Source organism: Oryctolagus cuniculus, chromosome 19 (assembly GCF_964237555.1).
Source record: "Oryctolagus cuniculus chromosome 19, mOryCun1.1, whole genome shotgun sequence".
NCBI classification, from domain to species: Eukaryota; Metazoa; Chordata; class Mammalia; order Lagomorpha; family Leporidae; genus Oryctolagus; species Oryctolagus cuniculus.
Genome location: NC_091450.1, coordinates 42,753,232 through 42,777,850, shown reverse-complemented (window position 1 = coordinate 42,777,850; position 24,619 = coordinate 42,753,232). Strand labels below are relative to the sequence as shown.

Here is a 24,619-nt window from a genome sequence, read left to right as displayed (position 1 = left end):
TCAGCACCCATCCAGGCCTTTACATCTCAGTCCCACGGCCTGGAAAAGGGTGAGGGAGGCTGGGGAGATAAGAAGACTCCTCCTCCTCCAGCTGGACTCCAGCTTCCCTCCCCTTGCTGGCAGTGAGCAGAAAGGGGAAGCAGACTTGGGGAGAATGACTGTGAGAGAGGGAACAAAGGATGGGGGCCCACCCGGGAGGCCCCACCAGGAGGGTGAAGGCTGGGAAGGCAGGTGCACAGACCCAGGCCAGAGGGCGGCCGGTTCCTGGAAAAGGGGCAGGCCAAGCCTGGCTGGACAAGTGGCAGCAGCTAGAGGTGTTTCCAGAAAACTCTGCAAGTAAATAAACTTCTTGCAACGTCTCCTTGCTTTCTGTGGAAAACCCAGAGAAATGTCAGAGCCAAGAGCTCAAGGGCCCCGAGTTCTGGGGGCAGTGGCGGCAAGGGAGGCCTCTCCGGAGGCAGGGGACGTGTTTACCCCATGCAGCAGTCTTGTCACCACACAAATAGCCCAGACTTTACAGCTGTTGTCATAACATCCCAGCTCTACTGCCTTGACCACTTTGGCACCTGTGTCCTTTGCCCACCCCCCAGCCTGGTGGGACTCACCCCCATCACTGCATCCGGGGAACTCGCACGTCTGCAGGGGTAGCCCCGCCCAGCAGCTCCTTCCCACTGCTAACCCAGGACCGGTCGGGACAGGAACTGGCTCTGTCCTGTCCTTGGCCAACAGCCCAGGCAGTCCAGACCAGTGGAGCCAAGGCAAGGGTCAGTCGTGGTGACTGACCTGTGGCCCCTCCAGCTGGCCTAAAGCAAGACCATAAGAGCCATTTTTTTCTTTCAAACGCAGTTCTTTTCCAACATTGCCTGCCACGAGCTTTGGTGCCGAGAATCAGAGCAGCAGAGGCACATGGAAAAACGAAAAGCACAACCCCGGCCGACGGCACAGAGCCTCTCCCTGGAGAAGCCCAGGCTGGGGGGTGGCTGGGACACGCAGCTGCCTTCCCTCCCCCAACCTGAGCTCCAGCTTGCGTGGTGGAGGCAAGACCCCCCCCATGTAAAGAGCTGTCCGGGAGAGAACGCCTGGGGTCTGTGTGTATGTGGGTGTGTGCATGTAGATGAATGCGTATATATCTCTCTATATAATAGGCTATATTAGAAAATTCTCTCTATGTATAAATATAAAACACTGGTATCCAAACCTGACACCAGTGGCTAACTAAAGTGCTTGTCAGGAGCTGAGCTGTGTAAGTAGCAGGTGAAACCACTTATCCTGAGTGCCAGGATGGGGGTGCTGGGGAAGTAAAACAATGGAGGCAGGGCAAAGCAGGTGCTGGCTGAGCCAGGCACCAGGGGCGCTCAGCTGCCCGGGTCTTCCTGGCCCCCGGGGCTGCCTGGTCACCGTCCCATGTCAGCACCATGCCTCTTCCTTACCCTACTGCACAGTGCTGGAAAGGTGGGCATGGGGGAAGGCTGGTCAGGCTGTGCCCGTAACTTCTACCCACAGGCCACGCGGGAGAGAAAGGTTGTCGTCGTAATTAATCATGTGAAAAAAGGTATACCGCCGTCGCCCTTCCAGGCTGGCTCTGCCGCACTCTTCCTGGACCCCCTGCCTGGGGGAGGCTGTAAGTCCCAAGTGAAGCACTAGTACCTCCACCATCCCGAGACCCCTGCAAAACCAGGCCCCTGTTGGTCTCAGAGCCACAGATAGGCCCACAGGCAAGTGGCCGTGAGAGCTCTAGGGAGCAGGGGGGGCCTGGAAAGCGGGAAGAGGCCCCCGCCAAGGACACAGTGCTACAAGAATGGGTTGGTGGTTGGAGGTTTGGTGGCAAATGGGCTTGGTGAGGATCCAGTCTGGAAAGAAACAACAACAAGTTATGAGATTGGGGAGAAGAGCAGGCAGCGCAGGAGAATGCAGTTTAGGCTCCCTTTCTCCCACCCGCTGGCTGGGCCAAGGGAAGTGGGGAAGTGGAGGTGCTGCGGCCAACGGAGTCCCAGTAGTGGATCCCTCATCCCTGTGGCCTGAGTTCCATCCCTTCTAGAAGTTTCTCCCCCCCTCCCCCCTGCAGCGAGTGATCATGGTGCTGGGACCCTGGGTACTCACCATGAAGGGATTGGTGGAGATCCCAGCTGGCTGGCTCAGGGGCCTCTGCCCCAGCTTGGCTGATCCCAAGTCCCCAAAGGAAGTGCCTAGGAGGCAAGAGCAAGACTGCAGCTGACATGAACTTGAACCTTGGCTGCTGCTGGCCAGGGCAACCCAAGGTGGACAGCAAGGGGGCCCTTCCTGAGAGAGGATGGGGCAGTCAGGGTGGCACGCAGGCAGCCCTTGCTTCCCTAGATTCCCCTACCTCGGTTGAAAGGGAGCCGGGAAGGTCTGTGTGTGCGGGGACCCTTACCATTCTCCTGCTGGGCCAGCGAGCTCTGTGGGGGGAACAGCGGGGCTGGGAAGGGGCTGGCAAAGGTCCCTGCAGGTGGCACAGTCTGCGGGAAGCCAGGCCCCACACTGCTCATCCCAAAGCCGGGCCCTGTGGAATGAGACGTGAGGCTCAGGCAAACTTCTGGAAGATGGGGCTGGAGAATGTCCACTAAGTCCCCCCAACCATGGGAAGATAGGATGTAGTTATCCTTAATGAGAGGTAGCCGGGGCTGGGGGACAGAGTGAGCCCTGGAGCTTCTGCCCCTCCTGCTGCCACCTAACCTGTCCACTCCCTATCCACAGAGGGCATAGCTCTTATACCAAGGGGACCCACAGATCGAGGGCCAGCCCTGTGCCCTATTAAGCTGTGTAACTAGAGCAAGTGTTTAACCTCTGTGCTTCAGTTCTCTCTACAATGGGGACAGTCCTTATCTCACGGGGTTGCTGTGAAAGCCAAACCTGACGTGCACAGCATGGAGCCTGCCTGCCACAGGGGTCAGCTTGGGTTGCTGGTCACTGTCTCTCTTCCTGGCCCAAGGTTTCAGGGAGCTGGGGGTGGGGGATTGGCGTGGGTCTAAGGAGAGAGAAGCAGAGACCAGGGTATGCTGGGATGTGGGGAGAGCACAGGGCCTACAGGGGCTCAGTTTCCCTAGGGCTCAGCCTTGGGGCACAGAAGGGAGAGGCTGGACGCTCAGAGGGGTGTGAGGAGGGTTGAAGAGGAGTCAGTTTTTTCTAAAATGCTTGATTCTGCAGCTCAGCTGCTGCTCCTTTTAGCCTCCAAGCTGGCCTGAAACTGAAAAGCGGCCTGGCCTGGACTGTGAACGCTGCTCCTTCCCACAGTGAGCTGAGGGGTGAGGGAGGGAGACGCAGAGGTGTGTATACCCCAGAATCAGGCCAGGGACAGCGCTGGAGGCTTACCTGGGGCCAGGCCATTGGACTGGAACGGGTTGGTGGAAGGCAGCCGGGGCTGGGCGGCAGGGGCGGCGAATGGGTTGGTGAGGCCTGCCCAGGTTGGGAAGTGGGAGAGAGTGAGTTATTTTCTTGTTTGCTCGGTCCTGGGTTGACTGAGCATTCCTCTAAGAGTTGGTTTGTTCTCTCCCCTCCCATCCTCCAGCAGTTCCAATCTGCCCCTGGCCTTTGGTCCCTTGTCTAGGTCTCCACAGACAGGACTCACCTCCAAAGGCCAGCCCTGGGCTGCTGCCACCACTGGCCGTGGGGACCTGGCCAGTCATCCCGAAGATGCTGCAATAGGGAGGGAAGTTGGCACCACTTTCTCCAGGATCAGGGGCTGCACACCTGCCCTCCTCTCAAAGACGAGGAAGGAGAGCAGGACAGGAAGGGAGGGCAGTGCTGAGGCAGCTCCCCCATGGGGCACCTACCTGCCAGGGACACCTCCGGCTGATGCACCAGGGCCCAGGAGGCTGCCCACCTCGGCGAGGCTATTTGGCTGACTGGCAGGTGCAAGAGGAGTGGTCCCAAATGGAGTCACCTGGCTGCTCCCTGGGCAATTATAGGGAACAAAACGGAGTGCTAGGGTGAGATGGGATGGCAGGAGCAGGAGGTGGTGGAGCAGCAGAGCGACAGCACCTGAGGCAGCCCCTGGCTTCTCCGAGCAGCCTGTTTCTCCGTGGCCGCCCCACGCTGGAGGGCCGTCTCCTGCTGTGAGTCCTGGGCAAGGTGACAGCTGAGCCCTTCTCAGGCTCTGCGGTGCTCAAAGCCACTGCGAGGAAAAAGCAACTCTCCCTGTGTCCGGCTGCCCTCCTGGGCGCACGAGTCTGTGCCCCCCTGCAAGGCAGCATCTCCATTTAGCAACATGTCACACGGGAGGACACAAGTCCCCAACATACTCCGGAGACTCGGGGACAGCGGAGGTGCCAGTGGGGCTGAGGGGCCGGGGTTGCCCACCCTTAGCACCGCTCCCTGTGCCAGCCCTGAGTTTGGCACACTGCAAGATTCTGCCTGTCCTCGTCTTCACGTCCAAAAAGAAAAAGCTCAGAGGGCCAGTGCCGTGAGGGCCGCCTTACAAAACGGCAGTTCCGAGCAGTCGGTCTCCGGGGAGAGGCCCGAGTCCCTGCCACCTTAAGAAAGCCTCTCTATCCAGGCACTGAGACACGCCTGTGCTGCAGGTCCCTGCCGACCACTCTGGGCTGTTAGGGAGGTGAAATGAGCCCACAAACGGAAACGATTGCGTTGTTCTGAACGCTGGAAGACCCATTATTACTGAAGTGAAACGAACTCTGCCTAGTGCCTGCTGCATGTCGTGCTCAATAATCGCCTGCTGAATGGAAACTCGAGTCGGTGGAGTAAGCACTGAAGTCTAGTTGTGGCTCTCCACTTGCTACCACCGCCGGCTCTGCCCGGCAAACCAGCTCTCTCTGAGCCCACCTGTTTCCTTGCCTTCCTGCAGAGCAGCTTGAAGGACCCTCTGAGCTAAGTGAACCTGTAAAGAAAGCGTCATGCAAATCACACCCATGGAAGAAAACACTTCCAGGGCCAGAGAGGCGAGGCAAGGTCTCGGGAAACGTGGAGGGCTGTCTCAGGACAAGACGCAAGGGAACAAGGGCCTCCCCTGGACTCCCAGCTGCTGGTCTTTGGCTTCAACAAGAGGCGTGGGCCCACCTCCTGCTCAGCCTCTGGTTCAGCAGCAGCCTGTCCTGGGTCAGCCTTCCCTGACCCAGTGGTGTGATTTTGACTGCGGTTGTCTTCTCTTTGCACCGCCCTCCTCCTTCATGGCCTGGCCACGTCTGCATCCTTTGTTTCTGTATCAACTCTCTTGGGACTTTCTGTGCAAACGTGCACAAACATGGCAGGTACAGGGTGAGGGGCTGCAGCACTGTTTCTGAGAAAACGCTGGCAACAGCCTGAATATCCATTAGTAGGGGACTGATGAGCTACATATGGTCCATGCCGTTATACGCAGGAGGCTGGTGTTATGGTGCAGCGGGTTGAACTGCTGCTTTAGGCACTGGCATTCCATAGGAGAGCACTGGTTCAAGCCCTGGCTGCTCCACTTCTGATCCAGCTTCCTGCTGATGTGCCTGGAAAAGCAATGGAGGATGGCCCAAGTACTTGGGCTCCTGCCACTCAAGCAGCAGACCCCAATGGAGTTCTGGGCTCCTGGCTTTAGCCTGGACCAGCCCCTGGCTGTTGCAGCCATTTGGAGAATGAACCAGCAGATGGAAAATCTCTATTGCTTTCTGTCACTGTGCCTATGAAATAAATTAAAAAAAAAAGAATTAAGTAGCTCTTTATATATTGGTTTTTGAAAATGATCTAATAGATTTTTAAAAAAACCTGTTAAGTGGGGAAAAAAGGTACAGAACAGCATGTATATTATGCTGTAAAATGAGTTTAAAAAAATAAGAAAACATAAAATGAGTAAGTAAAGGCCACAGGCTCCTCTTTCGAGGCCTGGCTGTGGAGAGAAAGTGAGACAGATGGCATGGGCAAGCCTGCAGAAGCATCTTGTAGGATGGAAAACTTTAAGTGCATTTGTAGGCAGAAGGGAGGATGCCAGAGAGAGTGGAGGTGTAATTCCGATGAGAGAGTTTGGGAAAGGATCTGGGGCTGGAGGGAGGGTCTGCAAGCAAAGGTGCCTTTATAAGAGACAAGAGGAAGAACGAGGGGTGGGGGATGATAGACACAAGACAAGGAAAACTAACACTGGGCTGGGTCCCAAGTCTTCGTTGCTTCCTGGCCCTACAACCACATCCTGGTTTCATGTCAGTGAAGTCTGGGGTTTTTCTGAGTGCCCCAGAACTGCAGTTTGAATTGCAAGCTCTTCCTGTCCCCAAAGCTGCATGTGGTTTTCCTTTCTGAGGGGATCTTCCAAGGGCAAGACACTCAGCATGATGACAGGACCTGGGTTCTCGCATGAGCAGCTCAGGGCCCAGCAGGGAAGTCGAGGTGCCCAGCGCCTACTAGTTGCCACCAGCTCTGAGTATCAGCGCCTGCTGTTGCCACCTCCCGCCCAAACGCCTGGGTTTCTAGATCAACAAGCTGGCTTGCTGAGTGTCCTTCCTCTGTGCAAGGCTCCAGCTGTGCATAGTCAGTTGTTAATCATCTCCAGCCACAGGACACCAGGCAGGCTGGAAAGCCAGCAGGGTGGTGTTGGGTCTTCAGCCGATTCTCTAGGACCCAGGCCTTTCCCAGGCCTTCCCAACTGGCTCAAAACATGTGGAACGTGCACACAGCCCGCCCTCCTCAGATCAGACTCTTCAGTTTTGCTCTGGGTCTTTGTGTTTCAGAAGCTTTCTCCAGCAAGGATCAAGCCTTCTACTCTCCCTCCCAAACATGATGGAGCAGCTACAGGCCCTGGGCTGCAGGCCATGTTGTGCCTCCCTGTGGCCACTAGAGGGCAGAGCGCGCCCTAACCTAGGTGGGCCAGGCTGGTTCTCACAAAGGCTGCGCACAGGAATGCCTGGGCTCTTGTTTGCTTTCCACGTGCTGCTGGATGTTATGCCTGACCTAGAGCAGTTGCAGAGGAAACTGGTTTTATAAACCTCCTTTCTCCATACTCCCTCACACAAATACAAAAATTAAACCAGGCTGGTCAAGAGTCGCGCGCCTCTTCAAGGCTCCTCACTTACCGCTTTCTTCCTTTCTTTTGGGACACGCTATGAGAAGGCTCCTGGCAACATGGGCCCTGGTAAGTTTGTTGAGGTGACTAGATCACCTGGACGAAGGGTTCCTGCCCGGGGCTGGCTGTGGGGCTAAAGCTCTCCTCCTCTCTACCTCTGCCCCGTCAACTCTTGTCTTTAGAGCCTCAGCTGGGCACAGAAGGCATTGTAGTAGGGACCAGTTTGCAGGCTCTTTCCTCTAGTGCTCCACACTCAGAAACACATCTTTCTTGTTTAATTGGATATTCCTGCCTCATTTTACACTCCTGCCGACCGCGCACAAAAGGGGTCACAACACTGGCTGTTATCAGTCTTTAAAATGTTTGTCCACATAATGTATAAAATTATCATACCTGAGTTTACATTTTAGGTGAGTTGAGGATATTTTCATATTTTTTTGCTGGGGATTTCCTGCTTGTATCCTTGCCTGTTATTCTATTTTTTATTTAGAGGAATTAAAAAAGTACTTAATGGATACTAACTTTGGTTCTGTTTCCCATGTTCTACCTCCTCTCTGTTTCCTGACTTAAGCTTTGTTTGGAATGTCTTATTTTTTAAAAGATTTCATTTACTAATTTGAGAGGTAGAGTTACAGAGAGAGGGAGAGACAGAGAGAGAGGTCTTCCATCCACTGGTTCACTCCCCAAGTGACCCCAGTGGCTGGAGCTGGGCTTATCCGAAGCCAGGAGCTTCTTCTGGGTCTCCCACGTGGGTGCAGGGGCCCAAGCACCTGGGCCAACTTCCACTGCCTTCCCAGATCATTAGCAGAGAGCTGGATCGTAAGAGGAGCAGCTGGGACAGGAACCAGTGCCCACACAGGATGCTAGTGCTGCAGGCGGAAGCTTAGCCTACTATGCCATAGTGCCGGCCCTAGAATATCTTTTATCTTATGGATTGTATGACCTGTGCAATTTCTACTGTGAGGATTTATAGAGATTTTGTTTACTAGAATACGGTCAAATTATAAAAGGGTTATATGTTTGAAAATGATGTATACTCTCACTGCTGGTTACATAGCGTTACTTCTATTAGACTTGTTAAGCAGTTCCTCAAGCCGTCTCCTTTTCTCCTTATTTTATCCATTCATCTTGTGAGAGTGTGGTACAGTCTCCTGTTCTGTTGGTTTACTGAATTCTCATTGTGTCTCAGTTTCCATTTGATGAATCTCGCGGTTATGCTGTCACTTTAAGTACATGATTGTCGAGAACTTTGCAAATGTTAACTTTTATCATTATAAAATGTCTCTTCTTCTCCCCACTAAAAACAAAAGCAGCCAATCAGTTCCAGTGGTGCAGTGGGATGGCTGTCAGTAGAAGGAGACTTGAGAAGTGCCACTCTGGGGGCCGCTTGCTTAACTGTCTTCCATGAATTGACTACATTTTAAGGGTTCCTTCCAGACCTCAAAGCAGTATGACCAGAGGGCCCTGAGTAGGCTGTGGCAGGGGAGGAATAACTTACCAAAGCTGAAACTTCCAGTTAGCATCCGACTGGCTGGCAGCGAGGGTAGAGAAGGGCAGGGGCAGGCAGAGGAAGGGAGAGAGAGAGGAAGAGAGTGTAAGTCCCAGGCTTTCCTCCAGGTGTCCAGTCTCTGCAGCTGCCCTCCCAGGAGCCCGGGGTGCTTAAAGGAAGAGGGGCAGCCCTGGCCTAGCAGGACTCAGGGTCTGGGCACTCAGGGCGGAGCCTAATGCCTTAAAAAGGCCTTCAGATTCTCTTGTAGCAGTCAGGAAACAACATAGCATGAGGCTGTAGGCCTTTGCTCTTAAAGGGATAGGTGAGGAGTTCCCGCAGACTACCCCGAACTTTGCCCCAGCCCCTTTGACCCTCTGGGCCAGTCTATCACACAGACAATGAGGGCACTTTAGAGACAAAGCCAGGTTCACTGTGGCTTTTCTAGGCCTCAGGTCTCCATGGTTCCAGCCAGAGCGGTCCCAGTGTGTACCCTGCGTGGCTCTTGCTGCAGGGTGTGGCACTTTCTGAGGGAACAAGCAGAACGCTGGGCCACTCTCCTTTCCGGGAGCCCTGTCCCCTCTGCACGGCTTTGTGGCTAGTGGGGATGTCAGTGAGGGCTGATGTCTGCACGTGGACGGCTGCATGTCTCTCGGAGACAGAGGAAAATGGGGACGCTGGGGACCGGGGGCAAAGTTTACCTGCCGGTGTGGGCTGGGCCGGGAATGGGGCCTGGCCAGCGGGAGGGACACTTCCAAACACAGCGGCACCGGGGCTACTGCCAAAGGCATCAAAGTTGGCAAAGCCCCCAGGAGAAGGCGTGTGGCCTGCAGGTGGAAGGGATGTGAAGGTTACACAGGAAGGCTTGTGCATGTCCATGGAGGGGACCCACCATGACATCTGCCTTCCCACAGGGTCTCTTCAGGCAGGGGTCTGGGCAGAGCCAGAGCCACACAGGGCAGAGGGGCACCCATTCACTCCCTGCACTTTTTTAGCCTTACTCCATGAGGCATCAGCATTTTTGCTGGGGTCTGGTTTGCAACAGAATCACACGGGAAAAACTTTTTTTTTTTCGGTGGGAGAAGGGACTTGCCTCTACTGACTACGGCTGGTCTCTAGGAGGAGGGCAGAGAAAGGAATACGTGATAATGCCACTCCTCCGATTTTCAGAGAGAGTGCACATAATAAAAAGGGCTCCTTCCAAAGTTCTAAAAGGGAGTGGGAGGAACCCCCCCCCCCGGGGTGGGGTCTCATAGTTAAACTCCTAAACGTCATCTGCGCGGTATTACTCAGCTCCCGTCCTCCCAGCCTTGCTCCACAATGGCCACCAGGGTGGTTCCCACAAAGAGATCTGGCCTTGGCTACCCAATGACGGACTGACTTCCTTGTGTCACAGGGAGGTTGGCATGGCCAGTCCCACTTACCTCCAAAGGCTGGGAATGGAGCAAAGGCTGGTGCAGCCTGGGGAGCAGCAAAGGGGTCTCCCCCGATGTCAGCCAGCAGGTCGGTAGTGGCTTTCTTCACAGCAGAGTGGGCCGGCAGCTGGGAGCTCCGGGCCTGAGCTGTGCGGGCCTGAGACTGGCTGACAGACTTGGAGAGAAGAAATTGCATAGAGCACTTAGAACTGCAGACATGACCTGGGCCGGGCAGAGCCAGCCCCACAAGTGGGAGAGAAGAGAGCGAGTAACTGCCCTTGACCGAGAGGCTTCCTGGGCTGAAGCGGCCCTGTCTTCTCAGGACTCCAGCTCCCACAGCTGTACATTTTGGAGCCCAGTTCATGGAAAAGGTACACTGTCTTTTAATTCCATTTCCACAGACTTTCTGAAGTGCCCTTGTATTAGTCGAGGTGACCCTGAGATGCAGTCATGTCACCCAACAGTGCTCTGGAGCCATGACCAGCTCCTCACTCCCAGGTAGTGGGAAGCAGCGTCTTGGCCCCTTCTATCTCCTTGGAGGAAATGGCCAGGTATGGAGCTGGTATTCTGACTTACCTAAACACCACTTCCTGCTGGCTATGTCTTCCAAAAGACACTAAGTACAAAGGTGGCAGATGCAAGAGTACTAATGATAGGAATGAGGACCAACTCACGGGTCCTGTACTGTTGTCCTGCTAGATCTGCTGGGTTTGATACAGGAAACAGACACACCTGTCTTTCAAACCCCAACATAAGCCCAGAGTGCAGAGCTGAGAGGTACCTGGCTCGAGGTGGAAGCAGCAGCTGAGAGAGATGGCACAGGATCACCCAGAAGTGACCGAGGGGGTTTCCCTTCTGGGCCGGAGCCCTGGACAGGGGTGGAGGCACTGCCTTTGGTATAAGTGGGCCCCTTGACTTGGTCTGGAGGGACGTACCTTTGAGAGAGAACAGTCAGGCCGTAAGGAGACGGGTAAAACCTTGGACCGTGCTCAGTTCAGGTGCCTGGCAAAGTGCAGGTGACAGGAGTGGAAGCCCTCCCTCATTTTCTACCATTTCCCTTCGGAGCACAGGGGCTGACAGCTCAGCAGAGCCGGTGTTTCTAGAGCATCCTCTGAGTATCGCAGTGCTTTGTCTTCTGCAGTTGGGTTTTCTCTGGTTCGTGCCCTTTTCCCCTTCTCCCTCCTGCCCACCTCGAACACTGCTGCTCAAGTTTTACCACACCCGCACCCATACCCACACCCACACACACTAATGCTGGTGGACAGGCAATCCTGTCTTCCAACTTCCCACTCAAGGGCCCCCTTTTACTTCCTGGGTGTTTCGTCAGATTCCTCCCTCTCAGTCCCACAGAAACGGTGTCAGTGGCCTCACCCCCTAAGTGCTCACGAGCTGGCCGCCTCCTGCTACTTCTGATAAAATCCCTTCCACTACAGCACATGCAGTCCCCACTCTGGAAGCAACTTCTTAGGACCGAGGACACCCCCAGGAGGGACTCGCACATCAGCCCCTGTACTCTTTGCGAGTTCTTCTCCACCTTAGGTTTACCTCCCCCATCTCCCCACCACATGCATGTTCTGCACGTTCCAGATACCAAACAGCAGCGTCTTCGCTCACCTGGGGAGTGGAAAGGCAAGGGAGAAGGGGAACACGGTTTTCTTTATCAGGAAGACAGGATGCACAGCAGTCATGAGTGAAATGCCAGGGTAAAGGTATAAAGCCATTGGATGTGTGCTTCCCGACGTCTCTACCCATTATGAGATCAGCTGAGCTATAGAAACTACCTCCTGGTGTAGTGCCGGCATCCCACATGGGTGCCGGTTCAATTCCTGGCTGCTCCACTTCCGATCCAGCTCTTATTGGGCCCCAGCACACATATGGGAAACCCAGTAGAAGCTCCTGATTCCTGGCTTCAGATCGGCCCAGCCCTGGCCGTTGCAGCCATTTGGGGAGTGAACCAGCGGATGGAAGACCTCTCTCTCTCTCTGCCTCTGCCTCTCTGTAACTTTGCGTTTCAAATAAATAAATAGATATTTAAAAACAAAGAATTGCTTCCTGCTCCCACTTGGGGTACCTCCCCGCTCTAATCAGTCTCCTCAGAAGAGGGGAGGGACATCAAGTCGCCAGGGTTGTGTCCTTTCCCGTAGATCTATTACTCTGAAGTCAGAAGTTAGCCCTAATTCAGTCTGAGAAGAACAGACTCAACTCAGTTCTAGCCTTTGAGAGAAGCCCAAGTTCAACTCTAGAAACGGCTGTCGGAGGAAGGTCGTCCCCGACACAGGTCTCTGTGGCCTTGCTCTTACCATCTCTTCTTCTCATACTTTTCCTGGAGAAACTCCTTCACCTTCTGAGGGTCCCTGGAATCTGGTATTAAAGATGTCCGAGCATCAAAAAGGCCCAGCCAGATCTTCCTGCAAACCTGAGGGAGTGGAGTCAGGTGACAGGGGGTTGCAGCAGAAAGCATGGAATTCAGATCTCACTTCTGATTTCTTCACCAATAAATATTTACTGAGCACGGACACACTGTTAGGCAAACCGACAAGCCATGAACTATGCCTCTCCTCACAGTCTACAATATAACGGGGAAGTCATGCCTTTGATAAATAAATTTAAAATTATATTTTGTGACTCATATTGAAAAAGGAAAATAGAGAGCCATGAGAATTATGAAGAACTAAAATTGGACGGGCGTGGGGTCAGGAACAATTTTCAGAGTTCTGGCTTCCTGGACAACCTCTGGAGGCCCTGGCGGGCACCTCTATCCAAATCCTCACCCTAAGCCAGGGTACTGCTAACACTACGAAGGCAACTTCCAACTGGCAGATTTAGCTGGAGAAGGGGTTTAACTCCCTTTCAAGAAAATAATGTGGGCTGGTGCCGCAGCTCACTAGGCTAATCCTCCGCCTGCAGTGCCGGTACTCCAGGTTCTAGTCCCGGTTGCCCCTTTTCTAGTCCAGCTCTCTGCTGTGGCCTGGGAGGGCAATGGAGGATGGCCCAAGTCCTTGGGCCCTGTACCCACATGGGAGACCAGGAGGAAGCACCTGGTTCCTGGCTTCAGATCAGCGCAGCACGCCGGTCATAGTGGCCATTTGGGAGGTGGACCAACGGAAGGAAGACCTTTTTCTCTGTCTCTCTCTCTCACTGTCTAACTCTGCCTGTCAAAAAAAAAAAAAAAAAAAAAAAAAAAAAAAAAAAAAGAATGTGGACTTAAACCAAGGGTGTCAAGGTCCACGTAAGCTGAGCTGGCTCCAGGCCTTACTCAGAGGGGCTGGCACAGTTAATTCTCAACAGGGGCGTTCACTATTTTCCCAGAGGGCCCAGGGACTATACCCAGTAGATACAACTTCTTCCCTTGATTTCCCCAAAGAGGGGCTGAGACAAACTATAATTTGAGTTACTAAGAGTCTGTGAATATGCAAATACATACAGGAGAAAACATCTTACATACTAACAAATTAAGGGAAACTCAACTCCCCAAAGACTGTAGGCTTTTTTTTTTTTTTTTTTTTTTTTTTTTTTTTTTTAACCATCTTGAGGTAAGGCCAGCAGACAGGGAAACTGCAGCCCTCCGGCTGGTCCAGCTGTTCGGTGGGTGGCAGCTTACCTCGTTTCCACGAGATTGCAGGAATAGGACTTCAGGCTCAGTGAAAGTGGTCATGGAGATGGACTTGACACGATGAGGGGGGTTCAGGCCTCTCCTGGGGGAGAGAAATAGAAAGGAGAAGTATAGCTCGGTTGGCACTGCAGGTCTGGTTATGGGAGGCGAGGGGGGAGAATGACTAAAACGAGGGCACACAAACAGCTCAGACAGAGCCTCATCTGCAGCTACTTCCTGGTTCCAGGAAAAAAAGGAAACACGAATATCTTAGAGACTTCTAATGAGAGACAGGGAAGAGAGAGTCAGGAGCACACTGTGATCCCAGTCATTTTGGAGAGGGAAGGCAGTCTGTCCATCTAGAAGCTCCCTCTGGTCTGGCTCCAATCCCAACAGTTCCAATGTCCAGCCTGTAGAACCCGGTGGGGGTACTTCTGGGAACTCAGACATGTAACCAGTTCCCATTTCCTGTTCTGTCATTGTTTTAGACCTGCAGCACATCTCCATGGTCCCAGATAAATCTCACAGGCTTGAGGGAAGGCAAAACTAAAGCCCAGGACTATTCCTGGTAACACTAACAACGAGGATTTTGTGACAAAACCCAGATTTCCCAGGCCGGCTGCCCCTCCCCTTGTCTACAAAGAATGGGGGACTGGTGGAGGGGAGGAAGGGGGGTCCCTTTCTCTTTTAGGACGCCATCTCTGGGCAAAGAAATATTCCAGACCTTCTTATTTCTAGATCTTGCAATAAGGCAGGAGGAAGTCAAGTTTAACCACAAGATACGAGGCTGGCACTGCTAGAATACATACCCTGTAGCGATGCTTTTGTGCCTGCTCTGTGTGTTCTGTTAACTCCCTGGGAGTCCTGTTCTGCACACAGAAACCCTGTAGAGATTACAGCAGAAAAGCAGCCTTGCTTGCCCTCACTCAACTGGTCTCTGGGGTGTTCAAACAGGAGAAACTTGGGACTAAGCCAGGCAGGGCTGCATGGGCTCCCCTTTTTTCACACCTGAAGTTTTTACTCTGTCTAGACACACTGCCCTCAGCAGAGTGAAACAAAACTGGCCAAACCAAACCAAAACACACCCTGGGACTGGAGTGAGAGGAAAGCCAGTCTCAGCTGAGGATGCCCTTCCAGACTTTTCTTCTCAGAGAAAAACTGGGCAAATCAAGATCTTAAAATAAAAGTACAGGGGCAGGTGTTGGGCTACCGCACCGGTTAAGCTGCCACTTGCAATGCAGGCTTCCCAGAGTGGAGTCATGGCTGCTCAGCTTCCAGTCCAGCTCCCTGCTAACACACCTGGGAAAGCAGTGGAAAATGGCCCCAGTGCTTGGGCCCCTGCCACCAACATGGGACACCAAGGAGTTCTGGTTTCCTGGCTTCAGAGTGGACTGGTCCTGGCCATTGAAGCCAATTGGAGAGTGAACTAGCAGAGAGAGCACCTCTTTCTCTCTCTGTTGCTTGGCTTTTCACATAAATAAATATTTTTTTAAAAAAGTATTGATGGCCCTCCACATCCGGGGGTATTGTAACCCCAGATTTAACCAGCATGGATCAAAAATAGTTGAGAAAAAAACTGGGTTCATATTGAACATGTCTTGGCTTTTTTTCCCTCATCATTACCCTTTAAACGGTATTATATGTCAACTATTTATATAGCATTTACATCGCATTGTTACAAGTAATGCAGAGATGATTTAAAATATTTGGGAAGGAGGGCATTTGGCCTGGCAGTTAAGATGTTGCTCATCCCATCATAGAGTGCCTGCTTCCAGTCCTGGCTCTGCTCCCAATTTTAGCATCCCGCAAATGCACACCTGGGAGGTGGCAGGTGATGGCTGAAGTACTTGGGTCCCTGCAACCCATATGGGAGACCTGGACTGAGTTCCCAGCTCTTGGCTTTGGCCTTGTCCAGTCCCAGCTGTTGTGGGCATCTGAACCAGCTGATGAGTGATTTCTTTCTCTCTCATTCTGCTTCTCAAGTAAGTAAAATAAAACATTTTTGAAGTAGATAAAGTATATGGGTGGGTGCGTGTAGGTTCTGTGCAAACACCATGCCATTTTATATAAGGGACTTGAACCTCTAAGGGTTTTGGCGTCCACAGGGAATCCTGGAACCAGTCCCCTGTAGGTAGTGATAGGGTCCTGGTTGAGTCCTCAGGAAAATACTTTACCAAATTAACTTTTAAATTCATAGAGAAGGTGAGTGAAAGACACATTCATGCTCACAGGTACACCCACAGAATAACAGTGCTTCTGCAGAATCTGGGAGAACGGCAGTGTAGGTGTTGGTGTGAGTGATGGCAGTGAGGTGGGGAGCAGGGGGACTGATGACACAGTGCCGAGCAAACTTGAAGGGAGCCGCTCTTCTGGATGATAAATGACCCATTATGGATTCTACAAAGGACAGGACACTGGAAGCTAGAGTTAAGGTCATTTTCAGCAACTCTGCTTTTAAGTGAAGGGTCTCAAAATGCCCTTAAAAAAGACAAGCACTATCAAAGAGGACCGATGCCCCCAGGAAACACAAGAGCAAGAAAAAGGAGAGGGGGAAGGAGGAGGAGGCTTTGTTCCTCCATATCACACAATAGCTCTTACTCTTCTGATCACATTTCAGAAGCAGCCCAGTTTTTCCCCTTAAGCCTCTCTTGCTACTGGTTCCGTTTGGTTTGAATACTAGCCAGCCTTTTTTTTTTTTTTTTTTTTTTTTTGACAGGCAGAGTGGACAGTGAGAGAGAGAGACAGAGAGAAAGGTCTTCCTTTGCCGCTGGTTCACCCTCCAATGGCTGCCGTGGCCGGCGCACTGCGGCCGGCGCACCGTGCTGATCCGATGGCAGGAGCCAGGTGCTTCTCCTGGTCTCCCATGGGGTGCAGGGCCCAAGCACTTGGGTCATCCTCCACTGTACTCCCGGGCCACAGCAGAGAGCTGGCCTGGAAGAGGGGCAACCGGGACAGAATCCAGCGCTCCGACCGGGACTAGAACCCGGTGTGCCGGCGCCGCAAGGTGGAGGATTAGCCTAGTGAGCCGCGGCACCAGCCGCCAGCCCATTTTGATACTCTTTCCACAGGCCGTCCCCTTCAGAATGCCAGACCTTTCTGAAATCTGTCTGGGGTAGATGTCACTGCTTCTAGGACCTAGGTCTTCTCCTTTTCCTGTCACTAACAAATATTTTTTTTAAAGATTTATTTTTATTTATTTATTTGAAAGTTACACAGAGAGAGGAGAGGCAGAGAGAGAGAGAGAGAGAGGTCTTCCATCCAATGGTTCACTCCCCAAGGGGCCGCAACAGCCGGAGCTGTGCCAATAAGAAGCCAGGAGCCAGGAGCCTCCTCTGGGTCTCCCACAGGTACAGGGTCCCAAGCGCCTGGGCCATCCTCCACTGCTTTCCCAGGCCATAGCAGAGAGCTGGATCAGAAGAGGAGCAGCCGGGACTAGAACCGGTGCCCATATGGGATGCTGGCGCTTCAGGCCAGGGCGTTAACCCACTGCGCCACAGCGCCGGCCCCACTAACAAGTATTTTACTTTGATAAAATACACAGCACTCTAGTGGGCACTGTGGGGGATAGGAAAATCACAGGATCTAGTCTTTGCTCACCAAGTGCTTAGAGAAAAGACCCAGGAAGTCCGGGCAAAGCACTTCTTGAGGCAGCGGGGTGCCAGTCAGCCAGGCCCTGGCAGATCAGGGAGAGGTGACTCCAGGATGCAGCAGTGGGGAAGGAAGAGACACGGTCACGGGAAAGGTAAAATGCGCTATGTTTACACTAGAGAAACAGATTCGAAGCCTATCTCAGAAAGGTCACTGACATTTCCTGAAAGGACAACCAGGAACGGTTAGCAAAGTGTAAACAGGGAGGTGCACTTCCTTGTGGGGGTGGAGGGGGGATTCAGCTTTGGCACCAATCAAGAAGGGATGCTTACAACAACAGAACTTCTTATGGCTGAACTTGGAGGGGGTGGGGGCAGGCAGAGAAGCTGGGTGATAGGACCGAGGCAGGCAGAGAAAGTTAGAAGTGATTTACATGCTGTGGGCCAAATGAATCTGATAGAACAGGATGTTTCCATAGCACAGTACAAAAAGCACAGCTCTGACCTTGATGTCTGTAGGCTGGATTATGTATAACCAGAGCCACAGTTTGGGGGCAGGGAGAACGTTCTAAAGAGAAGCCTCGCTCTGCAGCCCAGAAGAGGGCCTAGCTCCATGGCCTATGAGTCAGAAGACTTCTGAATCATAGAGGGACCACTGCTGGCTGAGAGAGGCACTGTGGAAACAAGAGCCCCTTTCCTGCTGGCAGCTGACATCGCAGTCTCCATGTGGTGCACCCTTCTGGGCACGCACCAGGGCCCTGCAATGGGCCCAAAGCGACTCACTGGCCTGGAATTCAGCAGCCCCAGTTCCCCAGAGTGTACCCAGTGTAACTCCCAGCTTCTCCCCCACAAGAAGAAGTAGGAGTTAGAAGGAGGCACTGCCCTTCAGTTATCATGCCAAATCCAGTCTGCTATTTCTGACCAGGAGGTGCTAGGGAAACAGAAAGATAAATGTATTTGCCCAGAACAGGGCATGGTTTTCTAGTTGAAGAGGAAGTATGTCGCTGGGACTCAGCCCTCCAGCCAGGCACACCATCTCTATCAACTCCAGTTTCTTTTCTCGCAGAGCACCTAAATGGTATTAGAAATACTTTCAGTTACTTGGCTGATAAAGCCCTTCTACGTGTACACGTTTGGCTGCTCAGTTCTCTCCTTCTCCGCTCTCCCCTTTGATTCTAGTAAGCACACAACGATTTCTACAAATACCACACTTTGTTTTCCTGTGACCATCACCTTCAAACTGGCCTACATTTTGCTGGTATCTTGCTTCATAAAAACATCAAACCTGCTCAGCTGCTTAGATAAGAAGGTTCTGCCAGGTCAACAATGGAAAAAACCAGTTCCACCCAGTACCCAGGTTCTTTTATTTGTGCCAAATTTGAACTTGGGAATTCCTTGCCTCTGAATATTTGTGTTCGAATTCATACACCCTGTATTGTGTTCCTTTGCTCCTGGGATTCCATTCCTCTGCTGAGCAGGGGACAGCTAAACTGGCTGTGCCTTTAGTTTAGGCTCAAACATCACCAAGGAGTCCCAAACAGGAAGCCTCTCCGGCTACCCTGCTGCAGGGTCAATGTCGCTGAGTTGTAGGAAACCTCTTCATTTCCTTTGCTCTGTGTCAGTAGCAAAGGTCAACAGCATCCTCCTGTCCAGAGCCAGGTGGAGTCTGATGACATTACCGCTGCCCTCTTCAGTGCAATCTCTACCTTTTCCCTTTTTTTTTTTTTTCTCATTTTCTTCTCTTCTCATCCCTTTGGAAACTGATTACTTCCTAGCTTTTAAAGCTGCCTTATCCTCTTAGGATAAAGTGCCTGAATATGTAATTTAGTGAGACTCTGGGCAGAGGTGAATATCAAAAGTGATTGAGTAGGGGCAAGGGACACATGCACCTCCCCCAGAATGGGTGGAAATAGACTGAATTACTGAACACCACACTATACTTTTCCTTCCATGGGGATAAAAATGCTTCAATTAGGAACTACAATTAGCAAGCTAGGAAGGGAAACAGGTGCTTGTTGGGGTAGGAACTTGTCACAAACGAAGAACTGTCAAATACATCTCTTGACACCAATCCCTGGGCTCCGCCTACCTGCTATCAGAGTAAATTTGGGCAGAAGTAGAAGAGACAAGGATCTGTTACAAAGACTTAAAGGATGGCCCCAGCCATGGCAAGGAGGCATGTTGCACTTTGTTGAAAAAACTAGGTGTCGGCTGGTGCGATGGCTCACTAGGCTAATCCTCTGCCTGCAGCGCCAGCACCCCGGGTGCTAGTCCCGGTTGGGGTGCCGGATTCTGTCCTGGTTGCTCCTCTTCCAGTCCTGCTCTCTGCTGTGGCCAGGGAGTGCAGTGGAGGATGGCCCAAGTCCTTGGGCCCTCCACCTGCGTGGGAGACCAGGAGGAAGCACCTGGCTTCTGGCTTCGGATCGGCGCAGCACGCCGGTCGTAGCGGCCATTTAGAGGGTGAACCAATGGAAGGAAGACCTTTCTCTCTGTCTCTCTCTCTCACTGTCTAACTCTGCCTGTCAAAAAAAAAAAAAAAAAAAAAAAAAAAACCACCAAAAAAAACCCAAAAAACTAGGTGTCAATGTAAATGCCCATCTCTGATGTCAATGAGGTCTCAGGCCTCAATGTCCACTTATTTCTAAAGAGAAGTGGTTTATCTATAGAGGGACTCAGGCAAACCAGAGCAAGAAAGAACATTTGTGGCAATGCTTAGAATAGATGTTTTCTTGGTGGCATTTTTTTTTTAAACTTCATCTTAAGCTTCAAATGGCAGGTTCACCCTCTGGTAGTGGAGCCAGAAACATAAACAAGCAGGCATGTGTACAAGAAGGAGAAATGAAAAGGAGCTATATATCCAGGTTAAGTCAATTAGGTATTGGAAGAAAACCAAATGAATAAAACTAGGGCAAATTTGGGCCCTAAAATTGTGGCAGTATGGATGCAAATTTAGCAACAGCAGAAACCAGCAGCCTTTCTCTCAGGCCCTCATATAACACTGAGGTTTTTTGCTACAGCTGAGAAAATATTTCTCATTTAAAAAGAGAGCAGGAATGAGCTCATACACACAGCAACGAAGGCATAGTCATGCCCACTCCCCCAAGATGAAAATGTGAATTTGTCTGCAGACCTTAGGAAATTTAGCTTTGGCTGCAACAGTCGACTTTGCTCCCCCAGCCAATCCAGCCAGCTGGGAGCTCTTGTCGTTCTGCTCACTGCCCCCAGAGGACTCCACCCCCTAAGAAGTACACATATTTGTAACAGTCAACAGAAATCTGGCCTTTAAAATAAAGCCAGTCTTGAAGTCTCCTTTCCCTGGCTACGGTGCCAAGCGTGGCATTTCAAATCCCCTTCAATACCCTCTTCATTTTAACAAGGAATATTTCTTTCCTTGCATCAAACCTCAATGACTCTCCAGCCCACATGAAGCTTTATTTACTTCACAGCATTTCTAATATTACCTACAATCACAGACAGAAGAATTTATCTGTGGCCCATGGCGTCTACTAGGAAGGAGCTATACGAAGATGGGGATTTTGTCCATACCCTATCTCCAGTGTTCAGAATAGTGGTTGGGGCTTGCTGGGAACTTAGTATGAAGCAGTTCACTGATTCACTGAACGCGTAGGCTGCTTACCATAACTTTTACTTCCTACCTCCATCAAATCCTAATCTTTGTGCAATCAAGCTTCTGGCTTTAAGACGCTAAATGGTCCGTGTGCTTCCAGGGAGCACACCTCTCCACTGTTTGCTGGAAGGAGTGTGTTCTCTCCTCACTCTGCAGCAAGCAGCAAGATCCCCTGCCTCACAGACCAGCTCTGAGTCCTTCCCACAGCACATCAAAGGGATACAGGCCATACTTTGCTAAGGCCTCTTTAAAAAGGACACATGCCTTGGTCTAGTCCATGCTAATTGGAACTCCAATTAACAAAGCACCAGCAGAACCTAGGCAGACGACCAGGGCCAGGGAAACCTTAGCTGTCTTGCAGAGTTTCTCCTGATGTTTTTCTCCTTATGATCTCAATGTGCCTTCATTTACTGGCCCGGCCTCTTACTCTCCTCTCACTTCTGGCTAGCAAAGGGTTGGCTGAGCGTCTCACTTCTAAACCATCAAAATACATCCCCTCAAGTCTGTCACCTCAAAAATCACTCCCTGAGTAATTTTCACAATGCACTACCAACATTCTAAGCAAAAATGTCCTTTCTAGAATTTCTTTCAACAAGGAAAGGGCTGATTGATTCCTCCTACTTGGTCCCATGAAAATTTAAGTTCCCAGGGAATTAAGCCCCCACCTAGTTTGATGTAAACACATCCCAGACAAAGACAGGCATCTGGGGGGTACTTCTCTACTTAGCAGCTAATCAGTCCTTAGGCCATTGCTACCTCTGTTCAGGGTCTACCCAGATCCCAGGTGTCTGACTTATCACAATTGAGACCAGTAATAGTGGTCACAGGAAAAAGTGGTAAGGTATTGCAGTGTGCACTGATACTAAGCGAGTTAACTTTCCTGGCAAAAGAAACCAGTTTTTTGGTGGAGCGTGGCTCACTAGGCTAATCCTCCACCTTGTGGTGCCGGCACACCGGGTTCTAGTCCTGGTCAGGGCGCTGGATTCTGTTCTGGTTGCTCCTCTTCCTGTCCAGCTCTCTGCTGTGGCCCGGGAGTGCAGTGGAGGATGGCCCAAGTGCTTGGGCCCTGCACCCGCATGGGAGACCAGGAGAATCTGGCTCCTGGCTTCGGATCAGCGGCCATTGAGGGGTGAACCAATGGAAAAAGGAAGACCTCTCTCACTGCCCACTCTGCCTGTCCAAAAAAAAAAAAAGAAAGAAAGAAAGAAAGAAACCAGGTTTTTAATGTGTCCCAGATCCCTTGGCCTTCCTTCTGTCCTGATTTAGGAATATTCATTATAGAAGGGAAATGTTATTTATGGAGTACTGTAAACCAAGATCTAGAAAATAATAACGAGGCCAGCACTTCCCATTTATTCAGTTTCATCTTCCATGCCACCAGCAACGGGAATGAAGTAACACAGTTTCCTAACATTTTTCTCCTAGAACCTAGCTCAGACAGACCATGCATTTTCTCCGCTGCCTCCTTCTCCAGACTCTGTAGTCAGATTTCTCTTTTCATAACAGGATCTTGAGGAATCTGCTCCGTGTCATTGTACTTTACATTATAAATACTCCTCAACGTTCCCATACCTCTCCACAAAGTGCTGGTCCCAATCTCACCTCTCCACGCTCTTGCTTGATTTGCATTTCTATCGCAACTTGTGACAGCATTCCTGTCTATGTTCTAAATCATAGTTCCAAGAGCCACAGTGACTTTTACTGAGGCCCAAATCCAGTTCACGCTCACAATACATAAGCGAGGCTGATCAGAATATATAGAGAAGTTTGGCAAAGGAGGTAAAAACTGAGCAGGGAAGAGAATTTCAAACTGTAACTGAGGAGCCCTGGGTCCTCATTTCTGGTCTGCCATGATCACAGCTAATATCAAACAACAAATGCTGAGAACAGCAACCCCCATATGGCATTGGGCAAGTTACTAAACCACTCTTTGCTTCTGTTCTTCCATCTGCCATGCAAAAACAACACTGCTCCTTCCTTGGCTCCTAAAGGTATAAGAACAAGGAAAGCTTTCTTTGTTAAAAAAAGAAATTAATAGTCATAAAAAAGCCTGAATAAATCCATTGATAAAAAGCAAAGATCTAGTCCTAGTATCAGATGTTAATCATGCATCTAATCAAATAATTACCTAAGGGTGGGGGGAGGGGGAAGAACCTTACTATGTAACAAGAAATGTGGGTTAGAATTGTGGTTGTAAATTAGCTCTGTCATGACAAATACAGTGTTGGTGCCAAGTGTAGCACTGCAGATTATACAACAAATCACCCCTCCCCGCCCCCCAGCCAGAATCTAGAAAGAGTTTACCACCAGGATCCAGCCAGGGCAACAGTGAGCTTAAAGGTGTGTACATGACCACACATTAGCATGGCTCGCTCAGATCTGCACACCTTTGGAAAAGTTACGTGCTCTGCCAGGGGAACCCATCAGCTCTCACCTCAAGGATCTAAGAAATCTATCCTCTGGGTAGCATTCCAAAGCCCTGCAAGATTAGGATCTTCGCGCTGGGCCATGCCTCCTCCTTCCCTGCCACTATCTGTAGGCTGGCATCCTGGCTCAACTCACTCATTTCCAATCGGTTTCTACGTTTCACACGCCAGGAGGGCCACAAACAAGAAGGAAGAAAGGGACTTCTTCACCTTGGGCCCAGCTTTCTCGACCTCTTTCCCTTTCGCCTTCCACCTACATGAAGCTCCCTTTAAAGATCCGCGTCATTTGCTGGCCCTTTAACTCCACCCCCACCCCCCACGCCGCGTTCTTTTCGATTCTCCACACTTTCTCGCTCCCTACTTGCAGTTCTCCCCATCTCCCTCAGGGAGTTTCTCCCTTCCCCTCCGGTGTCCTTCCTCACCCCCACTCTTCCTCCGCAACGCGACTTCCAGCCGCCTCTGCTCTGCCTGCCTGTTCCCCCCCGCGACACCGCTGCAGCGGACTCCCGCGCGTCCCGGGGCCTCCCCACCACCTCCCGCACGGGCTCGAGCCCGCGCCCCCCATGCCGCTCTCCGACCCCCTCTCCCTCCCTCCCCAGCGCTGGTCCACTCACAGGAGGCCGGAGCAGGTGGTGCAGACGAAACTGCCCACGGTGATGTCCACGTAGGTGACCCCGCGCTGGGCGCACTCGAAGCAGTGGCGGTTCCCGGCCTGGCTGCAGCCGCCCAGCTCCCGCACTCGGCGGCACCACACCTCCGAGGCAGCCTCCGCCTCCGCTTTCCCCGCGCCGACCCCGCCACCCGGACCCGGGCCCTTCTTCGCCGCCATCACCATCGCTGCCCACTTCTCGGCCCTCCTCTCCGCAAGTCAGCAATCGCCCCTTCAACTACTGCCGCCTTCCCGCCTCCTCCGCCGCCTTCGCACGCCCGGCTCTCCTGACAGAAGCTGCGAGCCGGCGGCGTCCGCGCGAGACTCAGCCACCCCCGGCCTCGCCTGTCCTGCACGCTGATTGGCTAGTCTTCTCCCACCTCCGCGCTCTCATTGGCTTGCTCTGGAACGGCCTCCGGTTGCCGGAGCCGCCAAGGCCACGCCCACCGCCGTCTGGCCTCAGGCCTCTCCCATTGGCGGGCAGAGACTCCGGCTTCGAGAATTGTGCGTGCTCGGTCCTTGTCCCCGCCCTCTCGCGCCACTGCCTGCACTGCGGCCCGCCTCCCAGTTTTGATTGGTGAGTCCCCGGCATTCGGGCTTCTGTGCTAATTCTGATTGGCTGTCTTGGCTGCAAAGTTAGCGCGCGAGACAGAAGGGGTGTCACGCGCATGCGCATCTCTCACCTTCCGGACGGATGACGGTCATTCCCGCCAAATTTCAAAGCCTGAGGAGCAACAGGCAAAGCAGAAGTGCAGTGGCCCTAGAGGGGCTGAGGGGAAGAGGTGGAGAGAAAAGAACTCGCACGCTAAAGAAGGGAGAGACTGTGCTTTATAAAAATTTATTTA

General features: G+C 52.0%; 1 protein-coding gene across 2 annotated transcripts; it reads right to left on the bottom strand.

Moving 5' to 3' along the window:
* Positions 1–1,131: 1,131 nt before the first annotated feature.
* On the bottom strand, positions 1,132–24,274 carry AGFG2 (ArfGAP with FG repeats 2). 2 transcript variants are annotated; one of them, XM_002711917.5, is made up of 13 exons: positions 23,740–24,274; positions 13,494–13,587; positions 12,193–12,308; positions 10,674–10,827; positions 9,902–10,067; positions 9,179–9,304; positions 8,490–8,522; positions 3,792–3,912; positions 3,587–3,654; positions 3,331–3,414; positions 2,393–2,521; positions 2,101–2,186; positions 1,132–1,850 (listed from the first exon to the last, which is right to left on the bottom strand). In XM_002711917.5, the coding sequence occupies exons 1-13, from the start codon at positions 23,958–23,960 to the stop codon at positions 1,791–1,793; spliced, it is 1,458 nt and encodes a 485-aa protein (XP_002711963.2). In that variant the 5' UTR covers positions 23,961–24,274; the 3' UTR covers positions 1,132–1,790. The 2 variants fall into 2 exon arrangements, with proteins under 2 accessions (XP_002711963.2, XP_008256226.1); XM_008258004.4 differs by lacking the exon at positions 2,393–2,521 and having other exon boundaries at positions 23,740–24,113.
* Positions 24,275–24,619: the final 345 nt, after the last annotated feature.